Source organism: Micrasema longulum, unplaced genomic scaffold (assembly GCF_059751315.1).
Source record: "Micrasema longulum isolate JH-2025_06_02 unplaced genomic scaffold, ASM5975131v1 h1tg000683l, whole genome shotgun sequence".
Taxonomy (NCBI): domain Eukaryota; kingdom Metazoa; phylum Arthropoda; class Insecta; order Trichoptera; family Brachycentridae; genus Micrasema; species Micrasema longulum.
Window position 1 is genome coordinate 168,857 of NW_028277879.1, and position 18,193 is coordinate 187,049.

General features: G+C 34.4%; 1 protein-coding gene across 1 annotated transcript; it reads right to left on the reverse strand.

Moving 5' to 3' along the window:
- Positions 1 to 1,592: 1,592 nt before the first annotated feature.
- Positions 1,593 to 18,149, reverse strand: LOC148279668 (uncharacterized). Its single transcript, XM_088229587.1, has 8 exons — positions 14,254 to 18,149; positions 9,331 to 9,619; positions 8,384 to 8,525; positions 7,689 to 7,866; positions 7,118 to 7,284; positions 6,745 to 7,040; positions 4,040 to 4,340; positions 1,593 to 2,701 (listed from the first exon to the last, which is right to left on the reverse strand). Exons 1-8 carry the CDS (start codon positions 17,770 to 17,772, stop codon positions 2,485 to 2,487), a joined length of 5,109 nt encoding a protein of 1,702 aa, XP_088085713.1. The 5' UTR covers positions 17,773 to 18,149; the 3' UTR covers positions 1,593 to 2,484.
- Positions 18,150 to 18,193: the final 44 nt, after the last annotated feature.

Here is an 18,193-nt window from a genome sequence, read left to right on the forward strand (position 1 = left end):
TTAATAATACACTGAGGCTTATTAATAGAAAGCCGGGTAAAAAATTTGACTACCCTAGCAATACTAACAAAATGACCAAGTACTTTTATTTAACAATCTGACAGATGGTAAAATAATAAAATTCTTAAATAATTTTTTTTTTTTTTTTTTGAAAAAAGAAATATTTGCGTTCTTATGATTTACCCAAATATTTAATTTTGAGGGCCATTTTCAACGAGTTGTAAATAACTCACTATTAGAAAATGGAATCAAGTTGGGGTAGAGTGGGATTCGAACCACAGACCTTTGGTCCGTGAGTCCGAGACACTAGCCACAGGACCACAACCCGATCATAATATTGCTTGCGAATTCACTTCTTACACATGAACTGTGATCCTACCATTTTACCTTTTAATCCCAGCAGTATTGACACTTGCAAATGACATAACATGGCATAATTAAATTTAAATCGGCAGTTGCGAACTAAGCGACGTCTACAGAGTACCTAATGGCCAAAACGTAAAAGTGCTCATTTGTGAGTAGTTTAGTTGGATTCAGTTTGATGTGCGTATGCAGTCTCTGGACTTTTCTAATTCTATGCCTATAACAAAAACAAATTAACTGGAGATTCATTAGTTTTAACCGATTCTCATATAACACTACTCTGAGAATCTATTTTGCAAAATCTCATAAGGACACCTTTCTCCTCAGGCACAATCGATTTAATATCCAATTAATAATTAGTAGTCTTAATGATTCACATTTAAAAAAATAAAAATTGCAACCATACAAACATTCCATTTGCAATGTAATAATAATTCAATAACATTTTCAAAGATAAAACATATTGTTTTAGAATAAAACACCAAACAAAAAACCTAAAACAATTGTTTACATCTAAAAAAATCATGCTTAAAAATAAATAAACTAATAAACTAGTCTCACAATCAAAATTAAATAATATTCCTACATATTTATGTTAAATGTATTAAAAAATGTATGACAAAATAAAAATAAAACATTAAAAAATTGTCTAATATTAAAAACATGTCAGAAAATATACTGTCAAATGGGGTAAAATTGACAATTATTTTTTGAGGATTAAAAAGTTACATTTTCACCCTGGGTTTTCAGTGTGTCCCCGTTTGAAGACACTGAGGACCTTAGTATCAAAGTGGGACAATAGCCATTTTCATAATTTTTCAGTAGAGATGATTTTCAGTTTCAGATGAACAAGAAACCAATATTAAATATATTTTACCATTATATTTCTTATACCATCTTAAAATAAATGGGTAGAGATTCATTTTGTGAACCTCAAATATTTAAGTATTATTTGAATTTTAAAAAAATGTCCTGGACCGTTTTTTAAGCCAAAACATGCAATCGTCCGTTTTTTAAACCCATGGAACTGCAAATGTCTGTTTTTGAAAGGATGTTTACTCTAGTCAAGATTCATAGAACAATGAATTTTCATAAAAAATATTTTCAAGAAAGGAGTTAAGGACTGGATTTTCCTTAGTGGGAGGGATTTGAGTGGGAAACTCCTTGATGATTTTCCAAGAGTTTATGGTTTACCATATTGCTGTGCCATATATATGTTTTTTCAAATATTTTTTTAGTTTCTAATCCTATATTTGTGGTGATACTCGAATACTCATGTGTCTGTGTCATATAATTGCTCTTCCCATCTCAACACAGAACTTTTAGTCCCATGGAGTTGGGACTTATTGTCTCAAAAAATGTACAATAACCTTATGTATGTAGAATAACCAGCAGAGGTGCGAGGCTGTGAAAGTGAAGTGATGTTTCGGAAAAAACTTAAAACCCACTTGTTCTCTAAATCATTTGAATAAATCCGTAGCACGTGACAACAAAATATATTATTTTAATTAAATTACAAATTTAAAAGCTTCAATTAAATTAACTTAACAATAGAATCACCATGTAAAGCGCCCTTGAGGTATTTTATTGCGAAAATGGCGCTATATAAGTTATCCACAATAAATAAATAAATATGTAAATAAATAAATAAATGATAAAGTGGAGGTTATGTTCCGTTTATAGAAATACATTTTTATTTTATACTTTTACTACAGTACTACTTAGTAACACTCTCTCTAAACTCTAAAAATGACAAAGTCACTCGGCGGTTGATATTGAACTGTCAAAAGATGACAAAATAACGGTGGCCATGACACTTTAGGACTCATAATGTATGAAATGTCCACTTTTGATACAAAGATGGTGGGCGAATATCCATATTTAATATAAGGTACATACTCAATATCGAAATTTCTAATCCAAATGGCCGTTTTTAGTATATGTATCTTTGGTTATTTGTTAAGATTTTTTTTTTTCTATCATAACCAATCAAAAAACCCGATTTGAAAAAATGGGGATTGCACGACATTGATACTAAAGTCTTCACACATTTAAAACACTAAAAACAAATTCAACACATGTAAGTCAAAATGTTTGAAAGATTATTTGGTTTAAATTAGTTTAAGTCAAACATGAAACGTCATTTATTATGTCTGAAATGAGCTGCTTGTCACTCAGAGCATTACCAACTTCAGACTCGTCCCATTGTAAGACAACTTTGTGGGTCCGCGGTTCCTTCTTCCCACTCAGTCGAATAATGCCGCGTGTTTCCACCAGCCCACAGAGTCCTACGAACTCGGTGCTGTCCACAGCGACGATGTTGCGTTTTGTGCACACTCTGTAAATAAAAAAACAATAATAAAATGTACATTTTCAGCTCGAAAGAACACTGGCACGAGCGAAAAGTATAAATATTTTACTAGTTTTGCAACCGGAGATTTCAAACTGACATATTTGTGCTTACAAATTGGTACACAACCTGTTGAACTATCCACTATTGTAAAAATAAATACCAAATTGCATAACGACAAACGGTCAAATTTATATTCGAATTTGAGAGTTTCAAATACCTGGGAGTATATTTTACGGAAAATGGCAGCTTTCAAAAAGAACTGGGAGTGCAGTTATGAATAGCAGGGGCCACATTCAACAGTATGAAGGCTGTCTGGAGATCGGATATTTACTCAGTGAAAACCAAATGCCGCCTATAAAACGCCTGTATAACTCCTATTCTTCTCTATGGATGCGAATCGTGGCACCTCACTAGGGCATAACACAGCAAAATACTGAGTTTTGAGAATAGGTGTCTCAGAAGAATCTTGGGTGTGCGTGCGGTGGTTTGACTTTGTGAGGAATGAAGTAATAAGAGAACGGACGCAGCAAACTAGACTGTTCGTCAGCAGCTCATGTCAGAACTAAGAGACGCGAATCTGACTTGAGTGGATGCACAGGAGCTGGCAGCCGGCAGAGATGCCTGGAGGATCTTCGTGGACACCATATGCTCCAACTAGGGACATGGTATGATGATGATGATATTTGAATGACTAACTTTGTGGTTATTTATCATAATAAAATAAATGTAAAATAACTTTTTTTTAGCCACTTAATTATACCTTGATAAAGAAGCTTGTGTAGCTTTGAAACCGGTCTTAATTATAAAGAATACCCACAATGCTAGTGCTTCAAATATAAATTTTATACTGAATTTATCATTATCAAATCCCTCTTCTATCTGCACCTGATGGTACACAAAATAAACATAAAGGTAAGGTGATCAGTCTTACGCCTTAGTTGCCAGTCCGGAGACAGTGAAAAATTGCAGTGTGAAACCACATTTAAAATAAATATTTTACATCGACCCTACCGGGAACCCCGGACCTCAAACGTGGCAGGCGAAAGCTTTAACCGTTACACACTTATCTCCACAATCAATTTATTTTTTCAGGAGTTTCACCTGAGAATAGCCATCGAATTGAAAACATTAGTCCAGGATTATGATTCTCTTTCACATACAGAACTGTATTCTCACTTCAGACGTTGATAAATTGAAGTGGATTTAACCCGCCCATCAATGAGATAATTTTATGAAAATAAAACAGCCATATTCCATAAGATAAAGTTAATGAAAAAGAATGCCATATTATTTTCATAAAAAAAACGTCTTTTGATTTTGTACCTTTTATATACATCATACAGCTTCCCTAAAGTGATGTCTTTATTTTTCCCTTTACTGAGCATTAGGAGAAGGGAGCAAATCAACAGTTTCTGTTGCAAGGGAAAGCTTTCATCCACTTCATCTTCCAACTTCTGGGAAGCTCCATACACATCATTCAGGACAGCCATGACTTGCTTTAGCTCCACTGTAGTTCCAGAGTTAGACCTCTGGTTGGAGAGGGTCTTGGGAGTAGCGAGTTCCACAACTCGTCTCCCTATGTCGAGCGCCCTTCTAATATCACCACATATAGCGGCAACTTTACCTGAAACAGAATTTACATTAATAATAGGATAGAAACCATAGTTTAGAAAAATAAAATACTTCTAACTCTAAAGTATCATTTACACGTGGACAATACAATAGATACGACGATATTGTCTTTTTCCAGCTTGGTGACCAGCCTCGACCGCGCTAGACAGAACGCAGGGATAATACGAAAATTCGGCCGCAGTTCAAATGCGAGCGCCGTTAAAATGAATACACGAAGCCATTTATTACAACCGAGTTCACAAAATATATATTTTTTTTTATCAAGATGTAATGGAATTGTTAAAGAACAAACTGAAAAATATATTTTTTTTTTTCTGCCTTCATTTTCGGCAGAAAAAATATGCAGGAGCGACGCACACGCGTCGAGCAAATCACTATTGTAATAGGGTTCTGTCAGAGGACAATGCGACCACGCGTGGTGGTAGGGATTCCGCGGAGATAGCCTGCCTGTCTATCTCCGTGACAATGGCTCGGAACAATATTGGAGGCACTCTCTTAATACCCATACACAATTCCTCTTTCTTCTCTAACTCATATAGTGTCCATGCGGCTCGACTGTGGAATCATCTTCCATCCACCATCAAAGATGTTACTACATTATCTCTGTTTAAATCACGTCTGAAGAAACATCTCCTTTCTCTTCCTTAATCTCTCCTCCTTTCCTTCTTCCTCTTTTTTCCTTTTTCCCATTGAGTAATAGTTTAGATTTAAGGTAATTTATAAACAAATACGTTTATTTCTATTTTTATATATCTTTAAATTTTTAATCTTTTTTTTCTATTGAATATGTTCTGTAACTTGAATTATAAAATTAAAACTTTTATTTTATTGGTTGGTTGGAAGAAATTGCCATTTGGCAATAAGCCCGCCAATGTACAAATAACATTATGTACAAAAAGTTAAATAAAAAATAATATAAAAAAAAAATATTGTTCTACAAATTGTTGTTTGTACATGGACAATGGTCGAGTCCTAGGATAAAACCATACTGTATTATCCACTTGTAAACGGACTTTTAAGCATTAAGTCTCGTTCCATTACATAACATTTGACTAACAATACCTACTTCAAATCAGCTAAATTTATTGAAGTGATGTTTTACATTTTTTACAACATTTTTTCTTTTCTTTACTATTATGTTTATAACATTGTATATCTATTTTATTTGATTATTTTTTTAAGTAATTAAGTATTCAGTGTTGTCTTTGATTTGTTATTCTTAATATTGTTATTATAGAATACAAATGTTATTATTTGAATCGGGTTGTGCTCCTGCGGCTAATACAGCGGACGCACACATTTAATGTCCGAGGTTTATACCCCACTCTACCATAACTTGATTCCCATTTTCTAATAATGAGTTGAAAATGGCCCTTAAAATTAAAATATTTCTGAAAATCATAAGAATTCAAATGTTTATTTATTTTTAATTTTTTTTAAATCTTCTAATTTACTATTTTTTTCCATGTTTATTACTACGGCTTAACACTGGTACACCTTAAAAAGCCATAATAAGTTCATGAATTTATAAAATATATTTCACAGCATGTACCTTGTTATTTTTATTGTAAAACTTTATATTCAATGATATTTATGTTTCGCCGTGAGAAAAACACCTCAAACCATTTATTCTAAATAATATAGATTTAGAGAAGATTACACCATAAAGTGGTTTAGTTAAAACATAAGTGTACTTAAATGTTCTTGGATTTAATAATGGGATATTTTTTTACAAACAAATAACAATAATTAGCAAAACATTTACAGTCATCAATGTAAATCATAACATTCAAGTTTGTTAGTAAAATCCTCGTTGGAAGTTCATTGTAATTTATTATAGAAATAAAAGACAAGTGATACTTAAATCCACAAATTTTGAGATAACCAATAATACACATGCATATAATATATTTACAAATTAATTTTTAATACGTTATTTTTCAGATCTCCTAATTAAGTCATTAGGTTCACTGGGATTGGATAATCAAGAACTTGGTTAAAGAGACAAAAATAATTAAATACAATTACTATTTTATAATTTTGAATTCTCTATCCTAACTATTGTTGTACATTAAATTTTATAATAAAGAGACAAGTCTCGAAGATGTCTTGTCTTTGATTTCTATAATACATTATAACTATGAATCATAAAACAATACATCAATAAAAAAAATAAAAAACAGCAATCAATTAAATCATACAGTACAAAAATAGTGTCTTTTAGATATGCACTGCATTTTTTAAACTTTTTTTCTTTATGTTTACAGTTTTTTTCTGTTATGTTCTTATATATGGTATTATTTGTTTTCAATGCACATTGTTTATCACTTATATGTAAAAGTCTATGGGCATTAAAATGAATAAATTAAAATAAAACACATATTTCTTAGACCAACCTGCAAGCATCTGAATAGCTATTGGAGAAAAGAAATCAAAAGACACTTCTTCCTTCAACCTTTCGGAGAAAATTTCAACAATCTGTTGTTTCGTGTACGGAGCAAAATGCATCAACTCTGGCTTCAGTTCGCACCTGGTCTGTAGTCTCGGAAGGATTCTGTCTGTCAAGTCCAGAGCATTTGCTATTCCAACAAGGACAATATTAGCCCTGGGAATGGATGGCCACTCGAAAATGGTGTACAGAACGGATTGTTTCTTACTGCTCAATTGGTCGATCTCATCCAACACAAGTAAACTGAAAAAATGTTGGTTGAAAATGTTTTTTCTTTTGTGAAAACAATGATATCAAATTGATTTTTAGTAAATACTTACATCATGCTATGTTTAGAAGCTAAATGCTTGTTGATCGCTTTTAAAAAACATTTTTCTGTGGATCCATAGGTTTTTAATTTAAGTTCTTGGCAAATTCTTCCAAATATGCTTCCAGCAGAACGCATAGTAGTGCAATTTACATAGGCAGATGTAAATCCTTTTTTAAACTAAAATTTACAATTATTACAATATAATTAAAACTCTGGACATAATTTTTTTTTTGCAATTTCAAATAAAATATGCACATTTTTAAAAACGAGTCGGTTTTAATAATTTTATACGGATATCTGAATCCAAATTATAAATGCTCGAAAAACATTATTTTTTGTTTATACTTATGCATATTTAAAAAAAATATTTAAAGACATTAATTTGTCATAAAAAACATAACAAGTCCCACATTCAGTGGCTCGTAGATGGAGATTTATTAAAAATATTTTAATGTTCTAGTAATCATATAAATTATAAAAAAACAAACATTGATATCAAAAACATGGTTTAGGAACTACTACAAGATGGAAAACAACAAAGGTTGAACAGTTATGCCATTTTGAAGATTTTTGGAAAATACCTTAGGTCGTTGGAGAATGTTTGATAAGCAAGCTGTCTTTCCTGTTCCTGGGGGTCCAGAAACATACAATGTCCCCGACTTTTCATTTTCCAAATGATCAGAAAGGAAGTTCTCCAATCTCTCAAGTTCACTGGCTCTTCCGGGTAGGTTTGTTGATGATAAAGAATGTAATGCGGCTCTAGAATAGAACAAATACATAACAAAATGTTTAAAAACATAGATAGAAGTAATAATTATGCAAAAAACACACCTTTATTTGAAGACAAATGTTTGTAAATATAGTTAGAAAAAATTAAGTTCCTTGCCGTACTACAAACATTTTTTACTGAGAGGTCTGATCTTGTTTCTACTATTCACGCATATTCAGATATAGTATGTTTTGAGAGTATTCATCATCAACTTTCATTTATCCGAACCTAATGGTTCATAAGGCACTGAACTGGTACACCAATATCAGCGTATCTTGAACATTTTTTGTTTCATGAAGGCAAGTCTTACGCTTCAAGTGCCAGTCCAAAGACAATAAAATATCTGTGTAAAAACACATTTTTATAATAAATATTTCAAAAAGACTATTGACTGCACTAAAAGGCCTTATTATCATTAAGGGTGTAGTAAAATAGTTGACAGAAATGTTCATATTCTAAGCTATATTTTCTGCTTTTTATGCACATCAATTTAAATGTAACACATACCTTGCATTATGACTATTGCTGTTTCCAGCATCATTTGGATTGCTATTAAATTTATCAGGATCCTCTACTGACTGGCACTTCTGAGTACTTCTCTTGAGGTTTGATTGACGCACCATTCTAGATATCTTGGTTGGTGAACATTCTGTAATACATAATAGGAAAAACGTATTTTATTTTTTCTAATTTAAATTAGATAAGCAGTCTCGTAGTATTTTAGTTGCATTTTGTATTGCCTTTCCAGTGAAACAATGATGCAACTGAAATTTATGGCACTTTATCTTAACAGTGCCATTAGTTTCAAAATTAATGCCTCAACGACGTAAGTGTATAACCATTTTGGATGCTAGGTGTCAATTTTTCTACTGTTTGAATATTGACGTTTGCCACATTAGATAAATCATAAATATAAATGTTTCTTAATTTGGATTTAAGCCAGTTAAAACTTTTGTATATAGATCTGACTCAACTCATATTTACACTAAAATCATTACATAATAAAATTTATTAATTTCTTTTAAGTTTAATTATAAACCATTTTTTGTTCCTCCTGAAAATTCATAATTTTGCAATTATTGTCTTTATTTCACTGATACGGAGATATGAAAGTGACAGAAAGTGCACAATCTATTAAGTATTTATATCAAACCTGCATCACGTGACTAAACATACAAAAAAAGGTAAATTGGGTAAAACACTGTTATTGAATCAAGAATAAAACCAAATCAAAATTGTGAAACACTGCAACCCAAAGCTTTATTTATTTTGAGAGAGAAAACTTCGGTAAAGCAACTTTTAAAAAGCGTATAGCAGTTTTAGTTTGATAGTCTATTAAGAAATATATTTTTTTGTTTTTAAATACTGACCCATTACATTTTCACTTGGCTTGCAGCACTCAAGCACAAACATTTTTCTTAGGACAATAATTTAGAAAATAAATAAATATATACCTTCAGAGTCACTTGAGTCAAAATTTTCACGTGCTATTTTAGTAGTTGCATATGTTCTTTTCTTTCTTTTTTGGCATTCTCGTAAGTTGGTGATATCAATATTCTCATCTTCACTATCTAATTCTACCAGTTTTTTTACTTTCGGAGAATAAGCTGGGATAATACGCTCTCTCTTCGAGGGAATGTCAATTTGTTTATGGTCGATGCCATCAGCTTTCGAGGAATAGAATTTTAAAGTTGTCTTCTTCCTAACTCGGAAAGGTAAAGTGGATTGTACAGCCGCCATTACCTAGAACAAAACACAAGAAATATTTTACTTAAACATTAATATAGCCAGAGTTTGCCTCTTTCTAGTTCTATTAATACTAGAGCATATACAGACATTTTCAAGTAATTGAAATAAACGTCTTTCATAGAAGATTTCATTTTTAAATGTGGGATAAATAATAAACGAACGGGGCAAGGTCTGGACTGCAGGTAGGGTGGTTTAATATTTAGAAGCCACATTTGCAAAGAGCAACCATTGCAACATTGCGCTTATGCTAGGGCACGTCGTCTAGGAAAACCATGACACCTTGGATCAATTTTCCTTTCCTTTTCGACTTCAGTTTCTTTTGACTGCTCCAGTAGATTAGTGCAGTATGTTCCAGTTGTAGTGACACCATTTTCTTTATAGCCAATCAGCAGGATACCCTCTATATCCAAAAAACCAGTAGCCATCACCTTTCCGCCCGATTGCGATGCCATTAACTTCTTAGGGGGTGGTGTGCCCTTATTATGCCACTGCATAGAATCTTGTTTCAATTCAGTGTGTGGTTAAGTTAGGTTAGTTCCTGAGTTGTTAAGCCAGTATTTGCTTTCAAGGATTTGGATGTCTAAATATTATTGATAACAACTGGTTTAAGAAGTATACAATTCTTTTACTATTTTCTATTATTTCCTGGTAAGTAAAATATTACGGTGGAATCTCACCTAAATCAGTAAAGGTTTCAGATCGTTTATTTCATAAAAATCAACAGACGGGACATTGGAAAAATATGGATGTTCCTGTAAATGTATACGTAACCCTGTAAATGCTTAGACCTAGATAGACCTCAAAAAATTATCCATCTCTGAATCAAAATCTATCAACATTTTGCAAACAAGTTTCGAATTCTAATTTATTGGAATAAAGCAATAAGGTGGGAAAATTTCCATAAGAAAATTCATACTTACTATGTTTAGCCAGGAAGCCGGGCTAGATGCAAGTGGAATCTATATTTTCTGGTAAATTTACTATAAACCAGAATGTAATCTCATTTTTTTAAGATACCAAAGAACTTACATAAATAGTCGAATACCTTATATGCACCACATGCTTGTAGAATGCGAACAAAATGACCTTCAGAAACGTGCCAGGTGGCTGGCATGTGGAAGTTACGTTCCCCCTCTATACGCATGCGCAAGTTTGAAGGCACTGCGTACATCCAGTGTATTTTGAGAAGAGGAAGTATGGATACGTGTTCTAGTGCTATGTCAACGCGAGTTAAACAGCTTACTGTTATCGAATTTTAACTGCTGAAAAAGTGACTCCTACTGAAATTCATCTTTGTTTGAAGGCATTTTATATTGACAATGCTGTTGATAGGTGTACTGTAAATTGATGGGTAGTAAAATTTCGTGGTTGCATGCCTGGAAAAGCCAAAATTGTTGATGAAACACGCAGCGAACGTCATGCCACAGACGATAAACATCACAAATTCAAAATGACCGGCGAATCACTCTAAAGCGTATCGTAAACCATATCGGAATATCAAAGGAACACGTCGGCTTCATTATTGAAGAATTGGAATGCCGTAAAATCTATGCACGATAAGTACCACGCCGTCTCACAGACGAGAACAATGTCGATTGGAATGCCGACATTGCAATTTTTTTTCTTCTACTCAAGAGAGACCTTGAGGGTTACCATTACACCTCGAACGATGAGGTGAAGGCAGCTATCAAGTTTGATAGCTGCCTTCTTTTTTTGAAAGAAGAATTTTTCATTGACATAATGAAAAAAACTTAGTACACGTTGGAAGAAATGTTTTATGTTGAAAAGTAAATACAGTGAAACCTCCATCTATCGTTCCTCGAATAATCGTTTTTCCGGATGTGTCGTTTATTTCTTCCAACTCCGAAATAATTTCATATAAAACATACAAAAATTGATCGCATCAATTGTTTCTCTATCCACCATTTTACCGCATTCATCGTTTGAATTACGATACGTATTTGACTATTTTCATATTTTGAGTATGTTCTAATGCACAGAACGTTTGAAAGAGAAAGAGAGATATAATGAAAATTAAAACAAGTTAAGGTTTCTGAAGATGATTGGCTAAGACTTGATACACAGACGAATTTCCACAATTTTGTTACATTTGACGACAATATCCCAACATGTGGGATAGAAACTATTGAAAGCTTGTGTGACGCAAGGTTGAAGGAAACAGCTGAAGAGGTCGATATTGATGAAGAGGAGCCGCCGCCTGTACCTTCATTTTCAGAAGCATGCACTATCTTCAAAAGATTAAAAACATTCTACTACTCACATTCAATAACTGACGCCGAAAAAAATATTATTTGCAAAGCCGAAAATATAATGTTGACTTGCGGGAATAAAACTGTAAAAAAAAACAAACGTCGGTGAAAGATTATTTCCAATGCAATAAACTTTAATATTTTTTTGTTTTTGTTCTGCTTTCTAATTTTATTTAAACACATTTATTTACACCTGAAACTTGCATCTTTTTTAGAATTTGAACCTGCTAATGGTAATGCAGATTGCCAGGGCGGTATCTTTACCCGATCTTATCTCCTTGTGTATTGACCTCTTATTCCCGCATTCATTGTTTTCCCGCATTCATAGTTTATTTCAATAAGTCCCTTTAAAAACGATAGATAGAGGTTTCACTGTATATAACTTTGAAGCTTAAAAATTGTACTTAACTTCGTTTTGCCCGATCTTGCTTTTTGTTTTTGTTCGTGTTCTACAAGCATGTGTGCATTACTTTTTAGCCTACCCTCCTAGTAACAAACAGATATTGTATCTGACCCTTAAAGTAGCTAGTTCCATAATTAAGATAATCCATAGATAAGGCAAGGTTTTTATGTAGTTACAATATTCAAGAATGCAATAGGGCCTTGCCAATCCGGATCCCTGCTCATCCGGTGATCGCAGTAATCCGGACGGATGGGGCAGGTGTGTCGAGTGTCACGCTCCTGTTTTTCCGTTTTCATTCCTGTTTATTTAGCTTCACTTCGAACACGCAGCCTTCCTACATGTTTATTATTTACTATTGTCAAGGTTGTCTTTTAATAATTAAAGAAATTTCTTAAGTTTGACACATATGTTTTATTACCATTAAAGTATTGTAGACCACAATCCAGACACCTGGGTAATCCGCCAAGGTCCTGTTTTTTGCCTGTCCGGATTGTTGAGGCCCTACTGTAATTACTATGATGATATATTTAAACACATTTTCATTGGCAAACTGGTGCCAAATATTGTAGACTTAGGTAAAAAGCCCAGCATTTATTGGTTAAAAATACTTGTTGGCCTCTATGATGTAATGCGTTGTAATATTCTATTTCTATTGAGATCAGAAAAATTCAATGCGATTTACCTCAAACATGGTTTTTCTGTACTGCAATTCATCAGGCATATTATGGTGCAAAAAACATTTTTATAGACTGATACACTGGACTCCAGTATAACAAATTGCAATTCTTTTTTTCAAATACGTAACAGGCATGAGGAAGGCTCTGGGTATCTGGATAAGTGAAGTGTGTAACATCGTTTCCTTTCCCTTTTTAAAAGCACTGGAACCTCTTTTTACACGGGGGATACATTCCATACAGTACCATGTATTTTTTTTAAAAAGTATACTAAAAATAATGCTGGACGAAATCAATCCTTGTATAAAAATCAATTAGGTATTTAAAAAAAAAGGTTTAGGTTGCTGTGCTTATTAAATACAACGTGACATCAAAAAAGCATAACAAAGATTTATTCAGTACAACTATCATTTCATTTCAATAATGAATAGTTTAATTATGTTACCATTACACATTGTTAAATTAATGTCCAAATTTTTTTTAGTTTAATTTTTTGGACTGTTATTTCAAAACCGTGTAAAACGAGATTCCAATGCTGTATAATAAATTTATAATGTGACTGAAAATATTATTGCTCTTTATGGTGATCATCCCATTATCACTTGCCAATACTTGAGACAGCATTACAGAAAGAGACTCGGGGAATAACTATTGTGATTTAATGGTATTTGAAATAAAAGCACAAAATTAAAATTATATATACGTGTAATTGTATATTAATGTTACACAGCTTACATTACAATTTTGTAAAATTAGAACATACCTATGCATAAAAAAATATATAAAGTACCATCCTTAATTTTTTACTGGGAAACTGTTTTATTGAAACGCGTCAATAAATAAAAAGGAAACAAGTGTTTTCTTCAAACTAAATAACCTATCATTCTGAGAGATGCCAAATAAACAAGCTTATATTAAAATTCAATTTATGTGCATACATCTTCAAACAAATAAAAATTATAAAACATCACTCGGGATTATTAAAATTTATAATGTACTGAATGAATGAATGAAGTGGAAAATCAGACACAACACAGATTTTAGGAAATAAGACAAGACACCACTATTACATCACAAGGTCTGAAAATTAGTAACTATATTAATTAAAGACCAGCAAGATTTTTAAAAAAAACACCTCACCTAAAATTTAAAAAATATTTGTGTACAAAAACTCACAAACCCAAGAATAATTTTTTTAACTTGGTTATAAATACACTCCTAAAAAATAAGTTTTAAAAAAAGGGATTTTTCATTTTTTAATTATTTACTATTATCCTTTACATTGTGATAGTTGGAAAAAGACATCTGAGAATTAGGAGTCATATTTTTCATAATTTTTTCAAAATGCGCTCTCGCTACAGGATTATTGAACCACTGCACAGCAGCCCCCTGGGGCAATAGGCCCAGTTGGGTCTGCAACTCTAGTTGCTGGCGCAAGTAGGCTTGTTGGGCGAGAAGCTGGTCTGACATGGAAGGCTCACTGCTCTTGTTACTTCTGGCAGGTGGAGGAACTGTCTTACTTGGTCCCGGAGCTTTAGGTAATTTTAAAACCTTCAAAGTTTCTTTCGCACTAGCTGCTTCCTTGGAGGTGTTGTTTGTGCTGGATATTTGGGAACTAGATATCAGATTGGATTGGCTGGATGCTTCTATTCCTCTAGGAGAAAGTATGTAGTTATCCTCAGGAGACTGACTTTTTGGTGAAGGGCAAGCTATTACCAGCTTGGGTGAAGAACTAGGAGATCGAGTCTGCGAGCGTTGTGAGCCTGAGGTGTAAGGAGCGCTTATTTGTTGGGAACTTAGTGATTTCGGTACATGGACTGGGCTGCCGTTATTAGATATTCTGGAGTTATTAATAGATTTGGACGGTTGAAAATATTCAGGTAAATGTTTAGGACTACTAGCTGCAGGATTCTGGGAGGAGGAACTAGACTTTAAGTGCTTTGTATGAGGTGGAGGCACGGGAATTCTGATGGGTGAAGCAGTTACAGAATTCATTTTAAATGATTCCTGGGAAAAAACTTGAGATGGAGAAGTCATTCTCTGAGTATAGGATTGCCTTTTGGCAAGATTATTAATGGACTGCATAGTTTCTAACGCTTTAGCTTGCTGTAGCCCTAATTGACTATTTACAATATGAGGAGTGGATAAATCTAAAGCGCTGTCAGATTTAGCAACCTTTAGCTGAGGAGAAAGATTGGGTTTCCGAATGGGCTGAGCCATAGGAACAGGTTTATATTTAGCAACGGGCACATTTGACGGTTTTGTAATGCTGGGTGTTGGATTGGTTGTAGCTTCAGGTACAGAAGTTGGCACTTCTTCAGCGGGTACTTTGACAGCAGTGGCTGAACTGGTTTTGGGAAAATCTAATCTTGTTTTAATATATTTTGGTTTTTCAGACTGTTGTTGCAAAGATTGTAAGAATGTCTGCTGAAATGTTTGAGGTTTTGAAATAGGAAGAGTTTTTGACTGCTTAGAATCTGATATAGGCTTTAAGTTTGGGACGGGTCCCTTTCCACCACTTGTTGGAGTTTCTGAAGGTTTAGTACTCGGGACACTCTTATTATTTTTTTCTTCAGATACTTTAACAGGAGCATCTGTATCGGGCAACTTCAAAATTTCAATATAATTATGCACTTCAGAATTAGCCGACTTCTGTAATGAATTGCTTTGTACCTGACTAGAAGACACAGGAGTGGAACTCCCCTGAGATTGGATTTTGGACTCATTTTCATTTGGCAACTCGTTACTTGTTTTTTGTTCCTTTTGATCGGTTAATGTAATAGATAATGAAGAAGGGATATTTATATTACACGAATAAAACAATGATTTTAAAGGATCACCTTGAGACTTAGGTACATTAGTATTTGGCATTTTTATAGGGGCTCTAGGGCCTGCGACAGTTAGGTTCTTTGTTTCTTTTTTAACTTCTGGCTGTTTTGGAATACAATCAGGTTTGGTTGGTATTCTAGAAAGAATATTTACTTTTGGATTTGGTAAAAGACCCGTTGAGGGTATATTATCCGTCAAATTAGGAGTTGGTCTTTGCTTGATATCAGTAATTTTTACATTTTGGGGAGTTTCAGTTTTAGACAAATCGGGTTTTGAAATATTTGCAGCCTTCGGTGTCAACGAAGACGGTTGACCTTGTAGAATATCATCTGATAATTTCCGTTTGATAGGGCTAGATTTCATAGGGAGAGGCTTCTTGGGAATCAGATTACATGTATTAGTGATTGCGGCAGTTTTTACGGCAGGTTTGGAGAACTTAATGTCAGATTTGTTGGCACTTGTGACGCTAACAGGAGGAATCGGTGAAGCGGCAGTTTTGGTAGCTGTGGTTTTGGTAGCAGTAGTTTGAACAGGCTTAGCTGCAGGAGAGGATGTTGTAATTCTGGGTAAAGAGAGGGTTGGGATTGCAGCAGGAAGTACTTTGACTGGTAACGTAGGTAAATTTGGTGCCTTTACCGCAATATTGTCACTAACTTTCTTTTCGGGAGTTAACTTAATTTTTTTTCCATCTATTGGTTGGTCAGGAGCTGAAGATTTCCGTTTTCCTGGACTTTTTTCAGACTCAGTTTTCGTATTAACAGTTGATTTATCATTGAGAACTTTTTTAGGTGAGACTGCTTTCAGAGAGACCGTATTAATTTTGGGATCGGAATTGTCAATGTCTTTAGAGGGAGAACCTGAACACTTTCCAGAACCAGGGTCACATTTGGCAGTAAGTTCAAAAGAATTGAGAAACTCAGATTTCTCTACATCTACAGATGAGGAAGACTGAGAGGATGTACGCTCGCCATCTTGAGATTCAGTGTCTTCTAGTATTTTCGACTCACGGCTAGATTTTCCTTGGCCATCTTTTTGGTGGGGGAATTCGGCTTGAGCCTTGTCATCAGGAACGGGGCTGAACGTTCCCGAAGAGGCATCCGAAGCCTCTGTAAGTTGGGATGGCGCAGGACTCGAGGGGGAAGGTTCATCTTTTCGCCCGAGGGTTCCGGGTCTCTTCAAACCAAAAAACCCAAACCGGTCCCTAATAGCCCCAAAGTCTGATATCTGATAGAAAAATCTCATAGGTTCATTTCTCTTCCAGTTATAAATGTACGCAATATCCATCAGTGTATAGTAATCCGGGAGGGGGACTCTCTTGTACAGTATATTAACGAAAAAGTTTGAAACGTCTACATCATACTTCATGCTGAGAAACTTTTTGAGATGAGATATGTTGACAACAGCGGGGCATTGCAGGTACCTGCGGGTTGGAGCGCCCGCCTCGTTAGGAGTGGACTCGTTGCCGCTTTCCGACGAGCGGCTGGAAGCACTCTCGAGGTCCGAGCAGTCCATGTATTCCAGGGAGAAGGAGATCACGTCCTCGGGGCTGAAGATAATCCTCTCAGTGTCTTCGCCGCGCTGCTCCGGTGTGGCGCTGGCGGCTTGGCCGGGCCGCGATGCGTAGAATGCTTGTCGCCTTTGCATTTCTCTTTGGAAAAGACCGGGAACCAGTTTGTAAACAATATCTTGTAGAGCTTTATCGGGCTTGATGTTAGGTTTAGCCGAATTTATCATCATTTCGCAGATCGGGCAATAACTTTTAACTTGGAGGTGTTTGACTATACAACTGCGGCAAAACGAATGCAAACACTCCACAATGGTAGTAGCGTCTATATAATATCCACGGCACAAAACACACATGAGTTGAGAGTTGACCTCATCCAGTAGAGTCCTCGGCGGCGCCGCCGCCCCGCCGGTCTTTTCATCCATTGCGATAACCTTACTATCTGATGTCTTACGCGTGGTGACCATTATGAAAAAAGCCACTCGTGCCGATTTAATCGGTTGAGTCAATTAAACTTCGCAAATCCCACATAAAATGCACTGATAATTCGTAACAGTCAAATGTCCTGGGCGACATCTTTACGCGATTTTGGTTGTTAAAAAATAACCCCTCTTTGGTGACGCAATTGAAAAAAATCTAAACAATGGTGTTTAATTTATAACGTTGGTTATGATTATTAAGTAGATTAGTCAAAAATAACATTAGAATATAATAATTATGACAAATAATCAATAGAAATCGTCGCAGTGAAAGTGTACACAAAGACGCAAAACCTTTAGTTGGCAGCACTGTTTTTTTACTACCGTGACATTTTACTAAATGATACAATGTGAATTATTTTTTCGCACTTAACAGTAATATATACACTTGAAATATCCAATTGAAAGA

Excerpts from the sequence above, each read along its gene's own strand:
- LOC148279668 (XM_088229587.1), bottom strand. The coding sequence starts at position 17,772 with ATGGTCACCACGCGTAAGACATCAGATAGTAAGGTTATCGCAATGGAT. Across the intron at positions 7,041-7,117 it reads GCTTCTAAACATAGCATGAT|TTTACTTGTGTTGGATGAGA; the intron begins GTAAGTATTTAC and ends ACATTTTTTCAG. Across the intron at positions 4,341-6,744 it reads AGCTATTCAGATGCTTGCAG|GTAAAGTTGCCGCTATATGT; the intron begins GTTGGTCTAAGA and ends ATTCTGTTTCAG.